The following is a 24,095-nucleotide window of genomic DNA, read 5'->3' as shown; positions in this document are numbered from 1 at the left end:
TTATTTTTCTGGGTACAGAAGTTAAGTTGATGAGTCTGTAATCCCCCGTGTTGTTCTTATTCCCCTTTTTATAAATGGGCACTATATTTGCCCTTTTCCAGTCCTCTGGAATCTCACCCGTCTTCTATGACTTTTTGAAGATAATTGCTAATGGCTCAGATATCTCATCAATCAGCTCCTTGAGTATTCTAGGATGTATTTCATCAGGCCCTGGTGACTTGAAAACATCTAACGTGTTTAAGCAGTTTTTAACTTGTTCTTTCCTTATTTTAGCCTCTGATCCTATCTAATTTTCACTGGCATTAAGTTACATGTCCAGTTGCTACTAAATATTTTGATGAAAACAAACTAAAGTCATTTAGCATTTCCACATTTTCTTTTATTCCCCCCCGCCATTAATGGGCCTACCCTGTCCTTGGTCGTCCTCTTGCTTCTAATGTATTTGTAGAATGTTTGCTTGTTACAATGGGTGGTGGGTGACACCCACTTTGGGGAGGTTAGCATGCCGGCCCTGCCCCTTCTGCCTGAGGCCCCACCCCCCACTGGCTGGAGCCCCCATAACAAGAGGAGCCCTGAGGGGCCCCCCCATGACCAGATAAGCCCTGGATTGCCCACCCCAGGCCAGCCCCCGCCCCACCTCCCGAGCACCAGGCTGATCCCAGCACCTGGTCAATCCACCCCCACCCCCCAAGTCTGAGTGCCGGTTTAGCCCCAGCATCGCACCGCTCCCCCCTGCCCGAGTGCCGGGCTGGCCCTGGGCCAGGCTGGGCCGAGCTGAGCCGAGCCATCCCTGGAGCACCAGGCCAGCCCCAGTACCAGGCCAAACTGCCCCAGTGCCCGTCTGGGCCACCTCACTTCCCTGCCAGACCCCCAAGCCCACCGCTTTCTCACCATGTCTGCATCACTCCCCTGCCCCCAAGAAGGAGTGACATAGTGAGCAGCGGGGACCTGGATGGAGATGGAGAGTGGGCAGGCAGGCAGCAGTAGCTGCAGGGGCCTTGGGGAAGGGGTGGGGCCACCATGGCCCAGGTGTCCAGCGGCGGCAGCGCCTTCCCTGGCCTATTATACCCGCCACCCATGCTTGTTACTCTGTATGTCTCTAACGAGGTTAATCTCATTTTGTGCCCTGGCCTTTCCAAGTTTGTCCCTACATGCTTGTGTTATTTGTTTATAGTCATTTTTTAATGTGACTTAGTTTCCACTTTTTAGAGGATTCTTTTTTGAGTTTTAAATCATTGAGATCTCCTAGTTAAACCAGGGTGGTTTCTTGCCATACTTCCTATCTGTCTGATGCAGTAGGATGGTTTGTTCTTATGCCTTTAATAATGTGACTGAAAAACTGCCAACTTTCTTGAACTGTTTTTCCCCTTAGACTTGCTTCCCATGGGACCTTACCTATCAGCTCCCTGAGTCTGCTAAAGGCTGCCTTCTTGAAATCCATTTTCTTTATTGTGAAGTTTTCCCTCCTACCATTCCTTAGAATCATGAACTCTCATCGTTTTATGATCACTTTCACCCAAGATGCCTTCCACTTTCAAATTCTCCACCAGTTCTTCACTATTGGTCAAAATCAAATCTAGAACAGCTTCTCCCCTACTGATTTTCTCCAACTTCTGAAATAAAAAACTGAAATAAAAAACTGTCTCCAATACATTCTAAGAACTGGTTGGATAATCTGTACCCTGCTGTGTTGTTTTCCCAATAGATGTCTCGGTAGTTGAAATCCCCCATCGCCATCAAGTCCTGTGCTTTGAATGATTTTGTTAGTTGTTTATAAAAAGCCTCATCCACCTTCTCTTCCTGGTTAGGTGGTCTGCAGTAGACTCCTACCATGACATCACCCTTGTTTTTTACCCCTTTTATCTTTACCCAGAGACTTTCAACAGGTCTGTCTCCTATTTCTGTCTCAAACTTAGTCCAGGTGTGTACATTTCTGATATATAAAGCAACACCTTCCTTTTTTCCCTGCCTGCCCTTCCTAAGCAAGCTGTACCTTTCTATACCAGTGTACCAGTCATGTGTATTATCCCATCAAGTCTCTGTGATGCCAACCATGTCATAGTTGTGTTTATTGACTAGCATTTCTAGTTCTTCCTGCTTATCATTGAATCATAGAATATCAGGATTGGAAGGGACATCAGGAGGTCATCTAGTCCAACCCCTTGCTCAAAGCAGGACCAATTCCCAACTAAATCATCCCAGCCAGGGCTTTGTCAAGCCTGACCTTAAAAACCTCTAAGGAAGGAGATTTCACCACCTCCCTAGGTAACCCATTCCAGTGCTTCACCACCCTCCTAGTGAAAAAGTTTTTCCTAATATCCAACCTAAACCTCCCCCACTGCAACTTGAGACCATTACTCCTATTCCCCATACTTTTCGTGTTAGTATACTGACATTTAAGATACTGATTTGATTTCCCCTCTATATTCTCTCATCTCTCCCTTATCCCTGCTACAGCAACCCATGCTTTCCCCAGAACTCCATGTTTTTGACTTACCTGTGGTCTTTTGTCTCCTGCCCCTTTTGAACCTAATTTAAAGCCCTCCTCATTAAATTAGCCAGTCTGTATCCAAATATGCTCTTCCCCTTCCTTGATTGGTGGACCCCATCTCTACTTAGCAGTCCTTCTTCCTGGAACTGCATCCCATTGATCAAGAAAGTCAAACCCTTCCTGGCAACACCATGACCTTGCTGTCAGGCATTCACCTCCAGGATTTATCTTTCTCTGCCGGAGCCCCTACCTTTGACTAGAAGGATCAAAGAGAACACCTGTGCCCCCAGCTCCTTCACCCTTACTCCCAGGGCCCTGTAGTCACTTCTGATCTGCTCACGGTCATACCTCACAGTAACATTAAAGTCCACATGGATGAGCAGTGTGGGGTAATAGTCAGAGGGCCAGATGATCCTCGACAATCCCTATGTGACTTATCGGATATGGGCCCCTGACAGGCAGCATTCCTCCTGGGATGCCACATCAGGGAGATAGAGGGGTGCCTCCATCCCCCTCAGAAGACAGTCACCAACTACCACTACCCTATATTTCCTCCTGGGAGTGTCAGCTACAATCTTTCCAGCCTTGGGGGTACATGACTTCTCCACCTTTTGGGGGCAATCCCTCATTGCCTGTTGCCAGGGCAGCATAACTGTTCTTCACCACTATGGTGGGTGGGTTGGGAGTAGAGGTGAAGCACCGCCTGCTGCCAGAAGCAATCAGCAGACAGTGTCCTCCCTGTGACAGAGCCATATCCTCCTCCCTTGGAGGTGACAGCAATCTCCTCTAGCTGGAGAGCTTCCTCAGCCTTGGACATCTCCATATGAATATTCTCAATGAATTCCTCATGGGCATAGATGCGCCTCAGCCTAACCATCTCCACCTGTATCTCTCCCACCTCCTTCCTAAGAGATTCCACCAACAGGCACCTCTCACACTGGATGGTCCCCCCATCCTGACTTTCTGAGAGTGGGAAATGCAGCCACAGTCTCTGCAAATCCACACCAGAATCTAGGTAGAGGCATCCATGGTCAGGTTCTCTGTCTGGATACAGGTGGAGGAGATAGGAGCAGCATTGGCACTAGCGATGCAGCCTTTCCTAACCATAGCAATTATATTATGACTCCCTCTTACGAACTCTTCTGTTCACTGACTCCCCTTGGTCACTTAGCCCTGGCTTTTAAGGCGTCTCCTTGCCAGCCCGACTCCCTCATGAATCACATAGGGGAAGGGTGATCACTGACTGATCAAAGATGATCAAACAAGGCTCAGACAGTCCCCAAACACACAATCCCAACTGACCCCATAAATTTAAAATAACCTGAAAGAAAAAAAAACCACAAACAGCCAAAAACCAAACAGTCAAACAAGCTCACTCACCCCAAGATTAGCACTCACACCTTTTTCATTCAGCAGGGGGATTTTCTTCTCTCCCTCTCAAACTCCCCAGTTTGCTACCATGTATAAAAAATTTTCTCATTCACCAAGCTTACAAGCCTACAGCAAGTTAATTAAAGTCAACTGAGTGAAAAAATAATTACAGGAAAGTAAAGATGGGAGAAGCCCAAATCCATAATTTAGAACCTTTTGAGGTTTGTGTTTTTGTTAAGAGGTGGTTTACTCTTTTTTTCCCTTTTCCCTGGCTCCCTCTTTATTCACTTATGGTGAATTTAACAGACCTTCATTGGGATAAAGTAATCATAGGGGGCTATTTTCCCTTCAGTATATGCACGTCGCTTGTAGCTTTCACTAAACGTTGCATATTGAGGACAATGTGTGATGTAACTCGATGGAGTCCTGATCCTGAACAGGGCCTCTGGGATACATGATATAATGTAATTGTTAAATAATATTAATAAGATAGGTGTATTCACAGGAATGGTGGGATGACCTCTATGACTTTCGACTCTGTTTTTAGTTTGAATAAAAACTTGTAAACAAATCAGAAAAAAATGGAGCTGGATCTAGATTTATCTTTTTCTTTAAATGAGATTCTAATTGTTTTGGAAATCAGCATTTGCTAAAGGATTTCTCATTTTACTCAAAATGGGATTTGTAAAACTCAGATTTAGGCACACCATTGTGTTGTAAATCCTAATAGAGATAACTGTGTGTTCTCTTAAACTGCCTCCAACAGGCTCAGGAAAGGATAAAATATTACTGGTTATGACATGCTCCCTAAATAATACAATGGGAATCTAAAATTAAAACAACATTCCTAAGAAAGATTCTATTCCTGTATTCTAAGAACTATACCAATGCTGAAGACCATTCTACAAATAACACCACAAGTGTATTGGTCCTCTGTCCATGGAGTTTAGTCATGCCAGCAGCATTATTTTGGACCTCCTCTCCCATCCCTCCCATTTTTTTTTATAGTTTTGGTGTAAACATTTCCATTTAGTCTTTCTGGCTGAAATTTTAGGTAAATCGCCAAGCTACAACCCCTGTCTCACCCAGATATCACCACTATTTAACTATCTATATAGACAGAATCATGGCGTCTGAACCTGCAGATGCCTAAGTGTTGAAATAACAAGACACTTAATCTCGTGCTTATCATCAAGCACAAGTAGTACCATTGATTTCAGTCTTTTACCTACGTGCTTTGCTGAATTGGGGCTTCAGTACCAGCTGTTGTGTTTTGTGTGACTAGCCCCATTCCAGTTTCACTGGGATTACGTGGTGATAAGTGCTATCACTCACACTCACTCATGCCCGTCACCCCAATCGGGGTATGGGCCGCCAACCACAGATCTCCAGAGTCCTCTATCCTGGGCCATTTGCTCTAGCTGGTTCCAGGTATAGCCCATTTTTTTGCTATCAGCCTGAAGGTCGCTTCGCCAGGTGTTTCTTGGACGGCCTCTTTTCTGCTTGCCTTGGGGGTTCCACCGCAGTGCCTGTCTGGTGATGTTAGTTGGTATTTGCAGAGCTGAGCCCATACACTCTCTCATAGATCTTAGAGAAGGGATGAGCTAGTAGTTCATATAGTCCACCGTCCTGCCAATGCCAGCCAGGTCCAAGCTGGGTGTTATGTCCAAGCCAGTTAAAGATGACCCAAGCACCTGAATCATTACTTACCTTAGGATACACAGCTTCCTTAGGTCAATATGCCCACCTAGATTTATAAGTGGGATGCATATTTGGCCTACAGCACAGGCTGCTGTAGAAAAATCATTTTCCTATTGAATGATGCAGAAACCTGCAAACTGTTTCTGTCATTCTCTCCATGCTTTCTGTGCAAGATGCAACTCATGCGATCATTACCCCCACATTGTCACCCTTTATGTTTTCATATTGTTTAACAAATGAAAAATAAAAAGTGACACATGCTTCAGTTGGAGCAAACAGGCTGTTAAAAGGGGTTTTCTGTGCAAGTACATTCCACTGTATGATCATTTCCCCCAAATTATACCTTTTTCTTTATATTCCACATTTTCCTCTAAACAAGAGGAAAACACACAGTGATACATACCTTATTAAAAACAAACTAACGGGGAAGAAATTGACCAGATACATGCAATTAGATTCACTGGGGTGATCTGTAGATCAACTATTAGCTCTCCAAAAAAAAAAAAAAATCAACCTGTCTTTACAAAGGGGTATGGAAAAATAAATGTTGTATGTGGGTGTGTTATTTTTTATGTCTTGTAGATGGTATTATAATGGAATGGCAGCTGAGAAGATGAGACGATGAGTGAAAAGTGTGTCTTGGAGATTGCATGCTGTTCATTTTCCTGGGTCAAAAGTGGATTGGTTTGAGAACAATAATTATGAGGCTGACATGTATGTTCTCCTTCATCTTGCTGTTTGGAGCAGCAGGGCTTGTCGTCTTCATTCATCTGCAGGATCCAGAAGATATAGTTCATCAGCAGACGCCAGGTTAGCATTCCAATTTCTATCCAGTAATTTTGTCCTGTATCTTTGACACTCTTTACATACATTACAAAAGTGATGTGAGCATAAATGTTCTCTAGGACTAATATTTCATTTTTATCAGGCCAACCGTGGGACTAAATATTTGCTCAAAATAAATCTTGCTTAAAAATCAGACTCAGTAAAGAATGTTAGGTTGTGTGAGAATTTTTGCTTTGTCAAGGATGTCATCCTGAGTTGAGGCAAATTCTGCTCTGTTAGACTGGTGTAAACCCAGAATAACTCCACTCACTTCACCCATACAGATACATGCCTCTCAACCTGCCATTTCCCAGTGGGGTGCATTGTGAGAGATGTGTCCCTCATTTTGAGTCTAAGAAAATTAGTCACTCAAGAAACTGAAAATGTTGTGCGATTCAGTACTTTAGTGTGAATAAGTCATGATTCATTATTTCTGATCTAATCATTTTCAACAATGAGACTTTGAGGAGTCCATATCTCTGTGGAAAGTAGGTAACTTTGGGACTAAAATGAGTGATGTCCTTCACAATGAGGGACAGATGACAGGTATGCACAGAGATAAGCATGGGATTCATGCTGATAAAGGGCTTGCCTACATTGCCCCATAGGGCAGATTACAGGGTGGAGGGGGGTGAGCTGCAGCATGCACTGAAGTGTTTCTCTGTAACTGCCCCATGTTACTGAAAACAAGAAAGTCCACCAGTTGGAATCATGTTAATGTGAAGTAGGTACGTTTTAATTAGCACTAGCAGGGTCTACCTGGGAAAGTTACAGAGCAATACTTCAGTATGTGCTGCAGCTCACACCCCTGTTGCCTGCACTGCGGAGCCATTTAGACAAGCCCTCGGTTACCTGTGGTACCTCAGTGGTGAGCATACAGTAAGCATTATAAAATCCTAGACAGAGGGATCCCAGTGGAGTTACTCTAGATTCACTCTGGTATAACCGAGGGCAGAGTTTGGTCCATTGTGTTCTTTTATACTGGATATTGTCATTTGATTAAATACTATTTCTGTTTGCTTGTCACAATTGATGTGCAGTTTGTAATATGTTGTGTATTTTAAAGGCAAAATACTGCTATCATGTTGAAGGAGCTGCACCCTGACACACAGAGCCCTGGAACTGTCATTACATTAAGTGCTACCCTCTGCATCCAGACTTATTAAGTGCTTGTCTCTGTATCATCAAACATACTTAAACATTAATATATTTGTTATTTAGACCAATTGCACTCTAATTTTGAAAGCAGCCACTCAGCCGAAACTGTGGAAATAATGAATAAAACTATGCAATTGATTGAAAGTGGAGGATTTGCCAGTCACTTCACTTGTTTTTTTTTAATATAATTTTGTATATTTAAATGCAAAACAACTTACATATTGAACTGACATAATAAGCTAAATTCTGCTCTAAGATGTGTATGTAAATCCATTTGAAGTCAATGGAAGCTGCGTGTTCACATTTGAAAGAGAACAGGGCAATAAGAAGAAACATTTGAAACAGATTATAACATCATGTGCTCACTGTAATAGCCCAGCTCACTGGATTAGTTAGGAGTAGACAGAATGTAGGAACTGGCCCACAGCTTTTGCAGACACCTGCAATACCTAGACACAAAGTAGCTTATCAAGGGCTCGTATTCTTCACCTAGTAATATGTTTTGGTTTTTACAGTGAAAGTAGATGACCCGCTGTTAGTAATATAGGAGAAAACCAGATATGCTATAATTATTTCCTAATATTATATGAATTCAAAAAGAAGTCCATGTAACAAACTCTAATTCTGGATCATGTCATCTCTGCAACTGGAGGATGAGCCAAAACCACAGCAGATATAGCAGTGAGACAGCATCTCCTACATGGCAATGTTTCTCCTTTTCCCTGTGGAAGGACCTCCACGGGATTAAGCTCTGGAGATGAGGAGGAGATGGCTCAAGGGTGAAAGGGTTTGTGGCCAGGGAACTGACCCATCACAGCAGCATACTCTCCAACCCAATGGGAATGTTCTTCAGACAGTTCTCTAAGACTTAGATCATGTCTGCAAAATAGGGTTGTTAAGTAGCGAGGCTCTGCCTTCATTCTGTACTAGGACAATAACAAAATCCCCTGTGAAAAGTGTTCACATTTGTAATTAACTTTTCCTTAAATAAACACAACTCATGTTAAGTATGAAATATTTAGAAATAATAGGTAGGTGCATGAAAATTAATTCCACAATAATCCTGGACAACTCCCTCTAAAATAAAAAGAAAATTTTCTTCTTCTGTAGCCTGTTGACATTAAATTCAATCCTAGGGTGTACAATATAGTGTTCTAGGTGAAAAAGTTATGACTCTAGCATATATGGGGTTTTATTTGCACACAAAAAAATAGATGCAACAAGCACTCTAGATGGGAGTTACACTGGCAGTATTGATCTGCTTTTGATGCCACATGTCGGACATCAGAATTTCATAATTTAAAAAAGAAATTGTTGGTTTGTGTTCTGCTTATGAAAGTCAAGAATTTTACAGCACTGGCTTCAACTAGCTCTGTGTAAGCTTTCTCACGCTTCTCTACCATTGCTTCTTAGTCCTGACCTATTGGACTATTGCTCTTCCAATCATGAGCCTCTCAAGCATTGACTGCTGATTGTGACCCACTATGAAATGATTTTTGAGGTAGACAAAGAACAGGATGAGGCCCAACCCATTTACACTTGAGATACTAATCAAGGTTTGAACAGAAGCATCCTCAAAGATTAAACTATCTCAATAACTTACTAGATTTTCCTGGGGAAGGTCCTGTATATGGTTGTAAAATGACTATTCTAAGGGGGGCTGTTACTTCCAAAATTGTCTAATTTCTTGCTTGATTCACACACAACTCCCATTTACATTAATGGAAGTTAGACGGAGAGAAGAGCACACCCCCTGAGAGAAAGATACTTACAGAATAGTTACATGGTCTGATTTTCAGAAGTGCAGGGCACCTTCAGCTGCCACTGGACTCAGGTGCTTCACATGTTCAGCTCCACTGAAAATCAGGCCAATTGTCCCTAAAGCACAATAGGCACTTGGTAGAACATAGAAAAGACATTGTTCATTTCATTAAAAAGAGGAATCGCCATGTTTCCTTATTGTGCACTGTGTTCTATGGAAATCAGTCAGTCTGTAAGAGAGAAACACCAGGTGTGCTTAAAACAGTGTTTTCCCTCACTCACTCAGAATAGTTCCTAAAAAATATTAGTTTCTTTTAGAGACAGGATATTGCTGTAATTTGCCTACAAAATTGGTCCCCCAATAGAACTGAATAAATATATGTGCCATTATATTATTTAGGCCAACAGATTTTATACAACAAAGTTTCATTTATTGGTTTTTGCTTTTGTATTTCCCATGTAGTTACTATGTAGCTGAATGCATTTACAATCTCATCTGCAATGCTGTGTGAAATTCAATAAAGGACATTTTTCACCCCAAAAAAGCAGTACAGTAGAATTTTGCACTGACCCAAGCAGACATTTCTCACTGCTAATATATTCAGTCATCTTTAATTTGGAAGAGTATAACTTCAGAAACAAGATTAATAAAAATATGTTGGTACTTTAGTTCTATCTGTCTCTTCCAGAAATTGTTCTTTATTGTTTTAGTCCAAGCAAGCATGATGGCAAAACCTTGATGTACTATTTAAACCAGTATAAAACTACAGTCATAAAACTTTAAGTAATGCTTACATTACTTTCACTGAGCAAAGTATGCCTGACAGTAGCTGTTTGTGTTGATTTGTTACTATTCATTTATTCTTTCCCTGTGCTTCACATTGCTACCTAATTGTGATGCTGTACTGAGAAAGCAATATCAAAGTAATTTTCCACAACATTAGTTACAATTTTCTTCTGATCTTTCGAGTGAAACAATCCCATCCTGTTGGCTTCTGTGAACATATAAACCTTGATTACATTTATCTATTGGAAACCAATGCTTACAAAGTATATGTGCCCTGGATAGTGGGTGTATAGCCTTTTTTGCTGATTGACAAATATTCTCTCTGTATAGTTATATTTATGTAATACACTTCACTCTGAACAGACATGGCTGTGACAGACAGCCATTTATCGCGGACAAAACAGATTTCCCAAGCCAATACACTGAATTGAATACATATTTCTCTGGTCATTACAGAGACAGTAACTTCACTTACGATAGACACTTAATGGGCTTTTATGGAGAGTGTTATTATGCTGAACGTCAGGTGCAGGGGGCCTCGTATTGAGAATTGATATGAAAATGAGATGGTCATGGAGGAAGTAAAGAAATGTAATGCCCTGTCACGGAATCTCTGCAAACCTTCTATACGTCTAGAGAACTTCTGCTGATAGGTGCTATATATAAGTGCAATTACATTACTAATTATTAATATTATTATTAGGACTGTCAAATTAAAAAAAATAATCACAATTAATTGCACTGTTAAACAATAATAGAATACCATTTATTTAAATATTTTTGGATGTTTTCTGTATTTTCAAATATTGATTTCAATTACAACACAGAATACAAAGTGTACAGTGCTCACTTTATTTCTTTCTGATTACAAGTATTTGCACTATAAAAAAGCAAAAGAAATAGTATTTTTCAATTATTCTAATACAAGTACTGTAGTGCAATCTCTGTCATGAAAGTTGAACTTACAAATGTAGAATTATGTTAAAAAAAAAACTAAATTCAAAAATAAAACAGTGTAAAATTTTAGACCCTGAAAGTCCGCTCAGTCCCATTTCTTGTTCAACCAATTGCTCACACAAACAAGTTTGTTTACATTTCCAGGAGATAATGCTGCCCGCTGCTTGTTTACAATGTCACCTGAAAGTGAGAACAGGTGTTCTCATGGCACTGTTGTAGCCAGCATCGCAAGATATTTACGTACCAGATGTGCTAAAGATTCATATGTCCCTTCCTGCTTCAACCACCATTCCAGGGGACATGCATCCATGTTGATGACGGGTTTTGCTTGACAACAGTCCAAAGAAATGAGGACTGATGCATGTTCATTTTCATTATCTGAGTCAAATGCCACCAGCAGAAGGTTGATTTTTTTTTTGTGGTTTGGGTTCTGTAGTGTTGCTCTTTTAAGACTTCTGAAAGCATGCTCCACACCTCGTAATTCTCAGATTTTGGAAGGCACTTCAGAGTTTTAAACCTTGGGTTGAGTGCTGTAGCTATCTTTAGAAATCTCACATTGATATCTTCTTTGCATTTTGTCAAATCTGCAGTGAAAGTATTCTTAAAATGAACAACATGCTGGGTCATCATCCAAGACTGCTATAACATGAACTATATGGCAGAATGTGGATAAAACAGAGCAGGGGACATACAGTTCTCCCCCAAGGAATTCAGTCACTAATTTAATTAACACATTTTTTTAAAGAGCGTCATCAGCATAGAAACATGTCCTCTGGAATGGTGGCCAGAGCATGAAGAGACATACAAACGTTAAGCATATCTGGCATGTAATACCTTGCAGTGCTGGCTATAAAAGTGCCATGCAAATGCCTGTTCTCACTTTCAGATAACACTGTAAATAAGAAGAGAGCAGCATTATCTCCTGTAAATGTAAACAAACTTGTTTGTCTTAGTGATTGGCTGAACGAGAAGTAGGACTGAGTGGACTTGTAGGCTCTGAGGTTTTTTACATTGTTTTGTTTTTGACTGCAGTTATGTAAAAAAAAATCTACATTTGTAAGTTGCACTTTTATGACAGAGTTTGCACTATAGTACATATATGAGGTGAATTGAAAAATACTATTTCTTTGATCATTTTTACAGTGCAAATATTTGTAATAAAAAATAATATATACTTTGATTTCAGTTACAACACAGAATACAATATATATGAAAATGTAGAAAAAATCCAAAATATTTAATAAATTTCAATTGGTATTCTATTGTTTAACAGTGCAAGTAAAACTGTGATTAATTGTGATTATTTTTTTAATCGCAATTAACTTTTTTAATCACGTGAGTTCACTGCAATTAATCAACAACCCTCATTATTATTATTATTAAACAGTTAAAGGGTGCCTTTATGACTCTTGCTAGCAGAAAGGAAACTTTGGGGTAAATTAAGATACATTTTCCCAGTGGTGCACTAGCAAGTTATATGTTAAATTCCCCTGACTGCTATCAAGACTTACAAATATAAATCCCCTGCCCATGATAGGGGATTAAACACTGAAAGATTTTACATTTGTGTGAAATATTGCAGTAATTGCCACTGCTCTCATTGTCTTGGAGCCTTACAATGAGCCAGCAGGACAGTCTATGCATCATTACTGTACTCAGCAGTAAACCTCTTCAGAAAATGACATGCTCCCCAACGACTGGGATTTATAATGAAGAAGCTGATATAATGCCATCTTAACACTCTGGTTAGTGCCTGCACACAATGTTTATTTCAGACCCTTAAAACTAGTCAGAACTCAAGTCTGGGACAGCTGTGATAGTGCAGTATGGGAAAGCGTAACTAGGAAAAACTAAGTAGTTGTGTCACGTGAGAGTTTATGACTGGGCTAAAAATTTGTGAACTCTGGAAAAGCCAGTCAATGGCCTGGAGACTGAACTATGGTAATCAATAAGAGGACCACTGCTGTAAAGTTGAACCAGCTACTGCATCTATGACTTTATGGAAAGCTTTTTCCTCTGGAGACTGAAGTCAGAAGACAAACACCTTTAGAAACAGATTGAGTGTGGAAAATTCATCCCAAAAGTTACCAAGATGTGCAAACAGGGAGTTAGAATGAAAACTGCTGTGCACTATTGTCATAGTATAATTCAAAATCTGGACCTTAGCGTCCAAAATATGGGTATTAGCATGAATTCCCCTAAGCTTAATTACCAGCTTAGATCCTGTACTGCTGCCACCAATCAGGACTTAGAGTAGAGCGCCTGATAGACTCTGGTCTCCCCCAAAACCTTCCCTGGGGGCCCCAAGACCCAAATTCCTTGAGTCTCACAACAAAGGGGAATGAACCATTTCCCTTCCCCCTCCTTTTCTTCCTCCCAGCTCTTTCCCATCCTGGGTACACTAGGAGACCACCGTGATTCAACTCCTTGAATCACCCCTTCCCCCTCCCTTCTTCCCCGGAGAGAGATACAGAGATAAACGCAGAGAGCAGGTTTTTCTTCCCTCCTCCCTTTCCTTTCTCCCACCAATTCCCTGGTGAGTGCAGACTCCCTTCCCTGGAGTCTTACAAAAGATAACCAAAAAATCAATTAGATTCTAGAAGAGAGAGGAAAACTTTAATAAAGAAGGAAAAACATAAAAATTGTCTCTGTAATCAAGATGGTAAATATACAGGGTTTTTTTAGCTTATAGACAATAGAAAGAAGCTTTCTTCAGCAGAAACACAATTTAAGCTACTTCCAGCAAGTACACATCTGCAAATAAGAAAAACAAATTAAAAGACTATAACCGCCTTTTTTACTTACTAACTATTTTGAATAGATAAGAGACTGTAGCAGGGAGATTGGCAGAAACCTGGTTGCACCTCTAGTCCCGTCCAGGACCCCGAGAGAACAACGCACAAACCCAGAACCCACAAACAAAGGCTTCTCTCCACCCAGATTTGAAAGTATCTTGTTTCCTGATTGGTCCTCTGGTCAGGTGTTTGGGTCCCTGTTTGTTAACCCTTTACAGGTAAAAGAGACATTAACCCTTAACTATCTGTTTATGACACTATTATCTATAATTAGTTGATATAGCTACCAGGCACAAACTAACAAAAACAAAACCAGAACCATACAACTTGGCAGTCTTTGAGTCTGTGCAGTAACTCTACTGTCATTGCTTCATCCAGACAAATCTTACAACACAATACTGCCTTATTTTCATTTTCTGCTTCACCAGTGGAGACAGGGAGAAAGAGGGGATGGGGGAAGAGGAGAGGGTAATTGTTATAATAAAAATCAGTGCACAGGGGAGCCATAGTGCAGCAGTCTGACTATATATCACAGCAGCCTTAGAGCAAAGACCAATAATGCCGCTGCATTGTAATTCTCTCTTTCCACTTATTCAGAACACACACACAACCACTCATACACCTTGTTACTTACAAATAACAGCCCTGCCTACATCACTCCATGATAACTGTGCATTTCCATAATATTATCCTACTGTACATTGCACTAGAAATACTAGTCATACTAGAAACTTTTTTTATCCATGACAATGCAATTGAAAATAAAATATAATTTCAAAACTAATGTGGCTGCAGTTTACAACTTTTCTCTGGTATAAATTTAACCTGCCTCTGTACTAACAGCATCCATCCAAACCACATGCAAAATTATCTGGTAACTGTATATCAGATGAATGGACTCCAGGCTACATTTTTCAACCAGAAGAGGCAGTACTACTAAATATATGGAATTAGTTGAAGGAATGGATGCACCTTCTACGGCCACATTTCCCGTTCTTCTCTCTGCCTTAGTCTTCTTTGACTGAGATTTTCCCATAGTAAGTAGATTCTTCCTTTCTGCCTTTAAATCTTGTTCCAATCAGTTTGCTATTATTCTGATTGAAAGAGAAAGACCTACAGGCATCAGCATTGAGGTGAAGCACAAGTCCTGGCAATGCTGTAGTCCTACACACCATTGTGGGTATGATTCATCTTCTTTCCTTGATGCTAGCAATGGTTCTGGTTTTGACTGACTATGACCCCGTTTAGATGTTGAAGCAATGTTGTGCCAGTTCCCACGCAGCTGCTATCTACAATGGGGTCATAAAGTTGGTTAAATAGATACAAAGTAAGTATCTTTTTTTATACTTTTTGACAGTAGAGTTTTTAACAGGAGATATGCAGGCTAGCGCCCAGAGCAGGCATTCCCAATTGTTTTCATTGTGTGAAACACAATAGAGAGATTGTCTCATAAACCACCTGCCTTCACCTTCATGGTCATTTAGTTACCTCCTCTCAGTCCTGATTCCCTAACCATCCTGTGACAATTACAGCAGTTATTGATAATGTGATCCCTGGAAAGCGTTGAAGATTTTTGTAATTTTCTATCAAATGTGGCTTAGCTCTTGGAGAGCCAGTGTTCTGGAACCGAGCTGAAGCCCTCAACTTGCAGCTTCCACAGGTTCCCCTTCCCACTATTTGCTGTGCGTACTTACTCCTAGAAACTGACTTGTTAAAGGTTTGGTTTTTTATAAGCCTTCAGAAATTGACACCTCTTTGTTATGTCGGGCAAAATCAAAAGCGACCTGCCATAGTTGAGCTGCAATCAGTTATGGTGCTTGGCAACATGTCATAGGCAAAATCAACAATGCTTTGATGTGTCAGAAAAATGTAAGAATGATGGCTTTATGAAAGCATGTTTCTAAACAATCATCCTGCATCCTCTAAAGACCCTTTCCAAAGGTTTTAAGAGGAGTTACAGAAAATTACAAAAGCTGATCAACAGTCCTTAATTTTCACTCCATTACATTTTTATTTAAAAAAAAAAGAGTTCATATAATTTGCACAGACAATGTGATAGTGAAAGGAAGTTTCCTCCCATTTGTCAGCAGTTAATGAATTCAGCTGTGTTTCAAATGTGGACATAATTTTAAACAATTGTAATTAAATTAAAAAACATTTTCAAGTGTATTTCTAATTGTGCCATTTAAAATTTTTTTATATTGTTTCCATTTCTCAGTGCTCTTAACTTTCTCCTAAAAGCTTAAACAAAACCTTATCCCTCCATCAGGGTCACCCTTTCTCATTTGATAAACATTCATTTTCCCTTCATGTTTCTAGTGGAGCTTGAAATTAAAGCGGCTCTTTTTTCTATTACTGTTTTGTTTGTACACCTGGATCGTCAGTCTCAATTAACTATTGCTTTAGCACCAGTGAGGGGAGCAGAAGAGGCCAAATAATTGATTTTGTGTAGGTCCTCCATCAGTAGTAGTTATGGCTGATTCTCATTTTGTCTAACTAAATAGTAGATGTTCATTTGGAAGTGAATAATGATTTATTATTCCCTAGAGGCTGGATCTAAAACCCAACTTCAGTGGGTAAGTCTCCAACTGATTTATGCAATACATAGAATTGTCTCCACTCGTATTTTCTATAGGCTCAATCCTGCAAGCTGCCGAACATTCTAGCCTCATCCCAGCAGAGTGCTTGAGCCTGGTTTTAACTTTAAGCACATAAGTGGTCCCATTGAATTATTATTACAGTAGTGCTAAAGGGCCAGCCAAGAATGGGGCTCCATTGGGCTAGGCACTGTACAAACTCAGAGTAGTAGATGGTCCCCGCCTCCAAAATACTTACAATCTAAACAGAGAGGACAGATGCAAGCTGGGAGAAGGGGTAGAACACCCAAGCAGACTGAACTATGTGATGGCAGCAAATGGCATGTTAGATCCATCTCTTTGAAGGGGGGCAGCTTGTTCCATAGTAGGGGATAAGCTTAATTGGTTAATTGGGACTACTCGTGTGCTTAAAGTCTTTGGCAGGAGCAAGGTCAGAATACTCAGCACCTTGCAGGATGGAACCCCATCTTTGTCCCATTTTGTAATGAATCACTGCAGGAGGTGCTGGTGGTGATTCAGAGGAGACTTGCTAGAGCGTGGCCATTTTGTGCCGGTTCTGTTCAGAAACTCACTAAATTTTCTTCCCTCTTCTTCAAAGCAGATAAAATCTATCTATTAAAATCTTCACAAAGTCAACCCTGTTGGGCTTCTGTGCTTGCTTCCCAAGGGCTTGCAATTGAAAACGACACATTTAATTTTAAAACCTTGTCAGAGGCTGGCTTTGTGGTGCTTTTGCTCTTGGCAGCACATAAGTTGAGCAACCCAAGTTCAGACTGTGGGTCCCTCAAAGTGATGAAGGTTAAGCATGCTGGGCAGCTGATGTACATATTCAGGGGAAACAGTGAAGTCAGGTGTCTGCTCCAGGAGCTAAGACTCTAAAGAATCCAAGAGCCACCAAAGTCCTTTTAGGAGCAATGAATGAATTGAATGGCAAAGTGAAGAGATTGGGGTGAAATTTCCCATCCTCATGTTGAGATGGCTTGTTCCTTTTCTTAAGTCGTTCTATTTTCTAATCAGGTTACTTTCATCTTTTCATTGGTGCATTGCATGACAATGTCTGGCCATTACCCATAGGCATTGGACGTTGTTTACTGCTTGGGACAATCTAGGATTTATTATAATAACTCCTTATGAGACTGGAAACCTAAAGCTGAAAATGTGAGGAAAGGAAAAAGCTTAAACTGCCCAAACTGTCATGATTTGGCTTGTGACCCACTTGAATTCCAGTGGTGACAATTAGTTATCCCAAGAATTTAGTCTGTTTTAGATTCTGTGGATGGAAGGTCTGATTCCAAATTCCTGGTACAACCAAAGTTCCCATTAATTAAAAATAGTGTTTAGAATATTGGGGTTGGAAGGGTCTAACCCCCTGCTCAGAGCAGGACCAATCCCCAAATGGTCCCCTCAAGGATTAAACTCACAACGCTGGGTTTAGCAGGCCAATGGTCTCAAACCACTGAGCTATCCCTCCCCCCAGGGGGTAGCTCTTCACCCCAGGTGGGACTTGAACTCCCAATCCTTGGCTTAGGAGGCCAATGCCATATCCATTAGGCCACATTAGAAACCTAACATGGATGTGCCCTGCAGACAAATGGGGAACAGCATGTTAAATTGGACCTTGATTCAGCAAAGCACTAAGCCCATGCTGACTTAAACATTAACTGCAATGGGTCTCAAGCATATGCTTAAGTGCTCTACTGAATTAAAGCCTAGATGAGGTGATTTTCGAACCCTACTTGTTGGGGGACAGGAGTGAGAAGCAGATAGATAGCCATTAACTCAGACAGGACCAAAAAGTCTACATGGCGAGGGAGAAGAGGAGAAACAATTGTTTATCATCTCTCAGCTGGTAGATAATTAACTAGTTTACAGCAATTGGCCCAGTTGTTTGGCTTTGTATATAGTACACAATGGGCCAGATGCCCCCATGCTGGTACAAGGAGGTGTGTAATTTACATCTCTCCTGCCTGGACCTTTACACTGGAGAAGGGAATTCACCCTTCCTCAGGGTTTCACCTGTCGAGAGCTGCTTTCCTTTATCTGCATCTCCACATGACCTCTGCTGGCTGAGATTGCCAAGAAGATTTAATAGCTCACCATACCTCACAGAAGCTTTGGCCGCACCTCCTTCCTCGCCAGTCCCCCGGAAGAATGATGCTATCTGTTGTTTCTTGCCAATTTCAGGCTTGTAATGAAACCAGGAGCATTGTCTTCCTGGTTCTGGGATTTGTTAAGCTTTTGCATAGCATAATGCTCATAAGTCTAGCCACAGGGAGGAAAAAGGTAGAGGCCGCAGTCAGAGTAACCCTCACCCCTTTGTGTTATCGTTATGTAACAACACTTGCACATTTGCAGTGCTACATGCAGTTATTTCAGTATTTAGACAACAACATGGAGGAAAAATAGGCTGTTTATATTATGCGGGGAAATGAATTCATCTCGCTGCACAATTATAGATTATTAAAAAAGAAGTATATTAAAATATTCATGAAGGTGATTTTTTTTTGTCTGTGGAGAAATACTGTGCTCTATGTGTTGTACGGAAGTTAGAGTCAGTCATAGAACAAGAATATTGTAGAGTGTACTGACTTGCAATTTTATGGTAGTTCACTGCAATTGTTTAAGGCCCAATCCTGCAGACCTTGTTCAGGCAAAACTCCCATTGAGGTCAATGGGATTCTCACTTAAGTATACCCTGCAGGGCTGGCACTCCAGCGAAGAAACCATTCAAATGTTATAAATAGTCAGCTTTGTCTCAAATATTAATCAAGGTATATTTATTTTAATAACCTATTAAACTAAAAGCTGTACCTTGCCTTATAGTCTCCATTTATTTAGCTCAGGATATGGTTATTACCTTGTAAACAGGAAGCACCCTCGAGTTGTTACCTAATTAAAACTGGGACACAGCAAGTTCTGCATATATAAACAGCTCATTCTCATGCTATTGATGGCAATTAAGCTATGCAATTAAGCTACACCAGAGCATACAAAGTCAGATATTATTTATTATATACTGCTGGTGTCTTCAGTGCTGTACAACAGAACATTCAGGACAATCCCAGCGCCAGTGGAATGACTCCATTGAGTTCCGTGGAGTTACATCACGTACAAATTTGGTCCATTATGGCTTTTTTTTTTATCTCTATGAAATAGCAATAAATGCAGTCATAGTGCTGTACAAAGGAATTATTAAATTTTATGCAAAACACTAGGAGAACTAAATTCTATCATGAATATCAAGGAAAAAGAGTAGCTAATAGAGCAAGAAAAACAGACAAAGATGAGCCAGGAACAGATGTAGAAATCTCAATTTGAAATGCATACTCTAGCTGAACCAGAAATTATGAACTTGACACAGGAAGTACCAGGTGGAGTCTAGGGCCTGTGTTATGCAACAGGATAGATTAGATAGTCATAATTGTCCTTCCTGGCCTTCAAAATCTATGAAACATGAAGAAATATACATAAGTGGGGCCCATGTCTGCACTTAGTAAAGTCAGTGGCATCCACCATTCATATCTATGTAAATAGGTTGATGCTTTTCATTAGATCTCATAGTACCAACTAATTTTTGACATCCTTAAGTCCCGACCGTGCAATGAATCACACAGGCAATCTGCAATGTAACTGTTCCTAGTCTACTCCTTCACATTGGTTATTATTTACCAAGTGAGCTTTGTTTGTTTTTTTATGGAGAAAAACATCCATAGAAATTATTTCTGTTAGGCACATTAAAATACGTTAAAAGTAAAAACAAACATATTTAAAACCAAGAGCAAAATGTTTAATTAAATTAGAACACAAAAATCAAATTGCTGCAATTTCAAAATTAGTGTTAATAGACTGTGGGCCCAGAATCAGTATGCTAAAAGTTCCCAGGGGTGAGAAAATGGAGACAAGGGGAGCAGGAAGGAAATAATATTCACTATTATAGAACAGTGGTTAATGAACTTAAACAAGTCAACTTCAATTTTAAAATGCAATAAATGTCCTTAAACAATATTACAATCTAATTAGGTACTGTGGCATGTGCATCTTGGAGAGATGACACATTCTTCATGTCTAGACATTTGCCAACTACATTTTTCCTCTCGCTTGGTTCCACAGATCAAATTATATATTCAGTATATTCTGATTGTACTCTGTCATTTCCTCTAAAGGCACTAGCTTCATTTCTTAATTGAGACCCAGTGGAGATAAGATCATCACAACATAATTTAATGAACTATGGAAGAGTGCGGCCATTTGCTACATGAAGTATCGAGCTGCATCACAGAGAAAGAATACCTCCTAGGTGATGTTTCAGTAGATAAAATAGGTAACTAAAGCATTTTCTGAAATTATACCTACCTCTCCAACACACTCCCATTTTATTGTTTAAGAAATGCGAAAGTGTTTATAGCAAGCTAATAAGCCGAGCACACAGCCCCCTAAATCAGGAGTGGGCACACTACAGCCCGGGGGCACATCCAGCCCTTCAGATGTTTTATTCCAGCCCTCGAGCTCCTGCTGGGTAGCGCGGTCTGGGGCTTGTCCTACTCCAGCCAGGGAGCAGGGTCGGGGGCTTGTCCTGCTCCACGTGTGCCGTGGCTCCCGGAAGCAGCAGCATGTCCCCCCTCCAGCTCCTACACATAGGGGAGCTGTGGGGGCAGTGCCTGTGGTTGGGGCAGCGTGAAGAGCGGCCTGACTGCGCCTCTGCGTAGGAGCCAGAGGGGACATGCCGCTGCTTCCAGGAGTTGCTTGAAGTAAGCGCTACCCAGAGCCTGCCCCCCTCCCTAACGCCTGCCCCAGCCCTGATTCCTCCAACCCTCCGAACCCCTCAGTCCCAGCCCAGAGCACCCTCCTGCACCCCCATCCCCTCAGTCCCAGCCCCACCCCAGAGCCCACACCCCCAGCCAGAGCCCTCCCCACCTCCTGCACCCCAACCCCTAATTTTGTGAACATTCATGACCCGCCACACAATTTTCATACCCAGATTACTTGACAAGACAGCCACTTTCCACAGGATACTTCAAAATGGTGAATGCAATATGTTCTTTCTTTCTTTCTTTCTTTATCTCTTTATTTTTCCTAAGAAGCTATTTTTACACTTTCTGTACTTTTAGCTCGCTACACCGAGTAAAACAGGTTTCATATTCTTTTAAAAACTGAGATCTAATGGATGTAAAATTAGTCCACACTTTTATATAACTTGTAATCATTAACTAGTTTGGTTTCATTATGCCTATTGTATGTAAAGGACAAAATAATTCTCCTCATTGGGTTGCCCAGGTGGGTCAGAATTTACCACTACAGCAGATTTGCTGTATATTCTTAACCAGTATCCCCAAGCTTCTGCCACTTGTAATTAATGTCAGTCGGAATCCATGAGAAGTTCTGTTACTGTATGCATCAATGGAATAAATAGATGATCAATGCTTTACCCAATGAAAAGGCAGTTGTTGTCATAGGCTCTGATCCAGTAATCAGATCTGTATGGGTTGACCAGATCACTGGATTGGGACTATAATCACTTAAATTTTCCACAGGGCTGTAACAAACCGATGATACTCTGTAGGTGGTGAAAACACTGAGAGAAGAAAGTCACATAAAGAGGACAGGTAGCTCTGAAACTTAGCTTTCATAATTGATTGGAAGCTGTGTGAGAAACCTAGGCAAGCACTGAAAAAAGAAGTCTACTTGTATTCATTCCAGTTTTTTTTCATTTAGACTCTTTCCATATCTTTTTTGTGTTTTCTTTTCCACATTTACTCTAGTGAAGGAATTTGTTGGCAGGACTGTTCACAGAAAGAGCAAATTTTAAGGGAATATTCAAGCATATCCTCAGGAAGTCAGCTGTTGAATTCATAAGTGAGAGTATATTCACCAGAAACCTGATTTTAAGAGTGATTTTTATCTAGTTAAGGAATAGAAACATACTGGGTCACCAATGTGTACGATCAAAACAGTGGAAATCAAACTGCTCAACAAGTGAGCTAAGGAGCAAGAGTTACGCAAAAAACAGCACTCTGAAGAATTTTAAATGATGAAACTATTAAAGAAAATTGTGATCTGTTCACAGACAATTCATAATAAAAAAAAAAAGAGGTGTCATTAAATTGTTCATGTGTTATCCTCCCAGCTCTGTTGCAGGTTTCGTGCAGGATACCAAACCAGGAAGAAGGTACATCAGAAGGTTTACTGACTTGCCAGTAAGAAACCTAATAAATAAGGTTTATAATTGTCTTTGTTGCAACTTCACATGCCTATTGTGTTGGGAAAAACAGTGCAGCCCAGTTTACCAGGCATGTCACTTATGACTAGGAGGAATTTCAGTGGCACCTCAGTATTTCAGAAGGATTCCACCACTTTTGCTGGACCCAGCTTGAAGAACCGTCTGGTCTCACTGCTTTATAGGTGCTCTCCAGCAGAAAATGGTGAAGTCCATTGAGGTGTCCACATATCATTGCAATACAGAGCTGGGAAAATCTCCCTGTAGAGAGCTCCCTTATACATATTGGTTTTGACTTTGACAATTTTCTTTTAATGCCATTTTCACATGCTAGAATTTTATTTCATTTTGTGAAAAACAGCAAAAAAGATAAAATTCAAAAGGCTTATTCAAATTTAGCAGAACCAGCTTTGCAAGAGAATTTGAGTAAGTGCCTTTTTGGTCAGTTTCCTTTCTACTAGTATTATCCAAAAATTCATAGAACTGAAAACAGAATTCTTAAAAGTACTATACAACACAGTATGGTAATGAAAACTGTATTTCATAAAATAATTCCCAATTCAGTTTACTTATATGTTGCTCTCAGCACAGCATATTGCAAAAGTATACTGTCACCAAAACTGCTATTTAATTTGATAAAAGATCAAATGATTCTCATTAACAAAGCAATTAAATAACTGTCAGAATCCAAACTAAAAATTGGTCAGAAATTTACTAGACACCAACTGGTTTTGAATAATATGAAAAGGGCTCAGGCAAATGGAGTGTTACTGTGACTGGAATAACATGGGTTGTAAACCAGATACCTATTTTAAAATGTAGTAATTATGAAAACACCCCTGATCGGACGCCTTTAAAGAAGAAAAACTGCAAACTGCATGCTGTTTACATTGCCTTATTTAGACTTGTAAGAGAAGCATTATAAGAAAATTAGCATTTGGAAAGGTTATTTAAAGGCACTAAAATTGAAATGTATGACAGCTGCTGTCTTACCGGCCATGGCAAACAAATGGCACACCAGCTATAGAACTGAAGGGATCAATAGATACTGTTTCTCAGAATGAAGCATTACTATGCGGTGTGTGTACATTAAAGACTTAATTCTTCATCTAAAACTATATGGCCTTTAGCCATCAATATCTTAGTTGTGCAGTATGATGAGTCAATGTAAATTTTCTGCAAACCCTGACAAGGAGGCAATGCATAAATAATCTTGTGCAAACCCCTCATAGATGTATGTGTATTTGTTAAACTTATTTTCACCAAAAATAACCCAGAAACATGGAGATCGGTTTGGAGGAGACCTGCCAGAATGTGTCTGTGTGTACAGGAGATACAACTGGTTCCACAGGTCCACGCTCTCTACCACAATTTAGGGGGATGCTTTAGGGCCCATATATTCAACTGGAGTAGCATTCATGGAGCAGATACACTGCTA

General features: G+C 40.4%; 2 protein-coding genes across 5 annotated transcripts in view; both read left to right on the top strand.

Annotated features, from left to right (window-relative positions):
• Window positions 1-24,095, top strand: part of CHST8 (carbohydrate sulfotransferase 8) — a 270,097-nt gene that overhangs the window by 57,111 nt on the left and 188,891 nt on the right. For 3 of the 4 annotated variants that reach the window (XM_050922839.1, XM_050922837.1, XM_050922838.1), the window contains one exon: window positions 6,146-6,373. In XM_050922839.1, the coding sequence (XP_050778796.1) occupies window positions 6,214-6,373 (160 nt within the window). In that variant the 5' untranslated portion in view covers window positions 6,146-6,213. Of the gene's footprint in view, window positions 1-6,145; window positions 6,374-24,095 lie in introns of those variants that run through there. The other variant, XM_050922841.1, reaches the window with a different exon arrangement.
• KCTD15 (potassium channel tetramerization domain containing 15) overlaps window positions 6,353-24,095 on the top strand; it is a 315,267-nt gene continuing 297,524 nt past the window's right edge. Inside the window, exon 1 of the mRNA XM_050922857.1 lies at window positions 6,353-6,373. The gene's annotated coding sequence lies outside the window, so the exon portion shown is untranslated. The remainder of the gene's footprint in view (window positions 6,374-24,095) is intronic.

This window comes from Gopherus flavomarginatus, chromosome 14 (assembly GCF_025201925.1).
Source record: "Gopherus flavomarginatus isolate rGopFla2 chromosome 14, rGopFla2.mat.asm, whole genome shotgun sequence".
In the NCBI taxonomy this organism is placed as follows: domain Eukaryota; kingdom Metazoa; phylum Chordata; order Testudines; family Testudinidae; genus Gopherus; species Gopherus flavomarginatus.
This window is presented reverse-complemented; position numbering and strand designations above follow the sequence as displayed.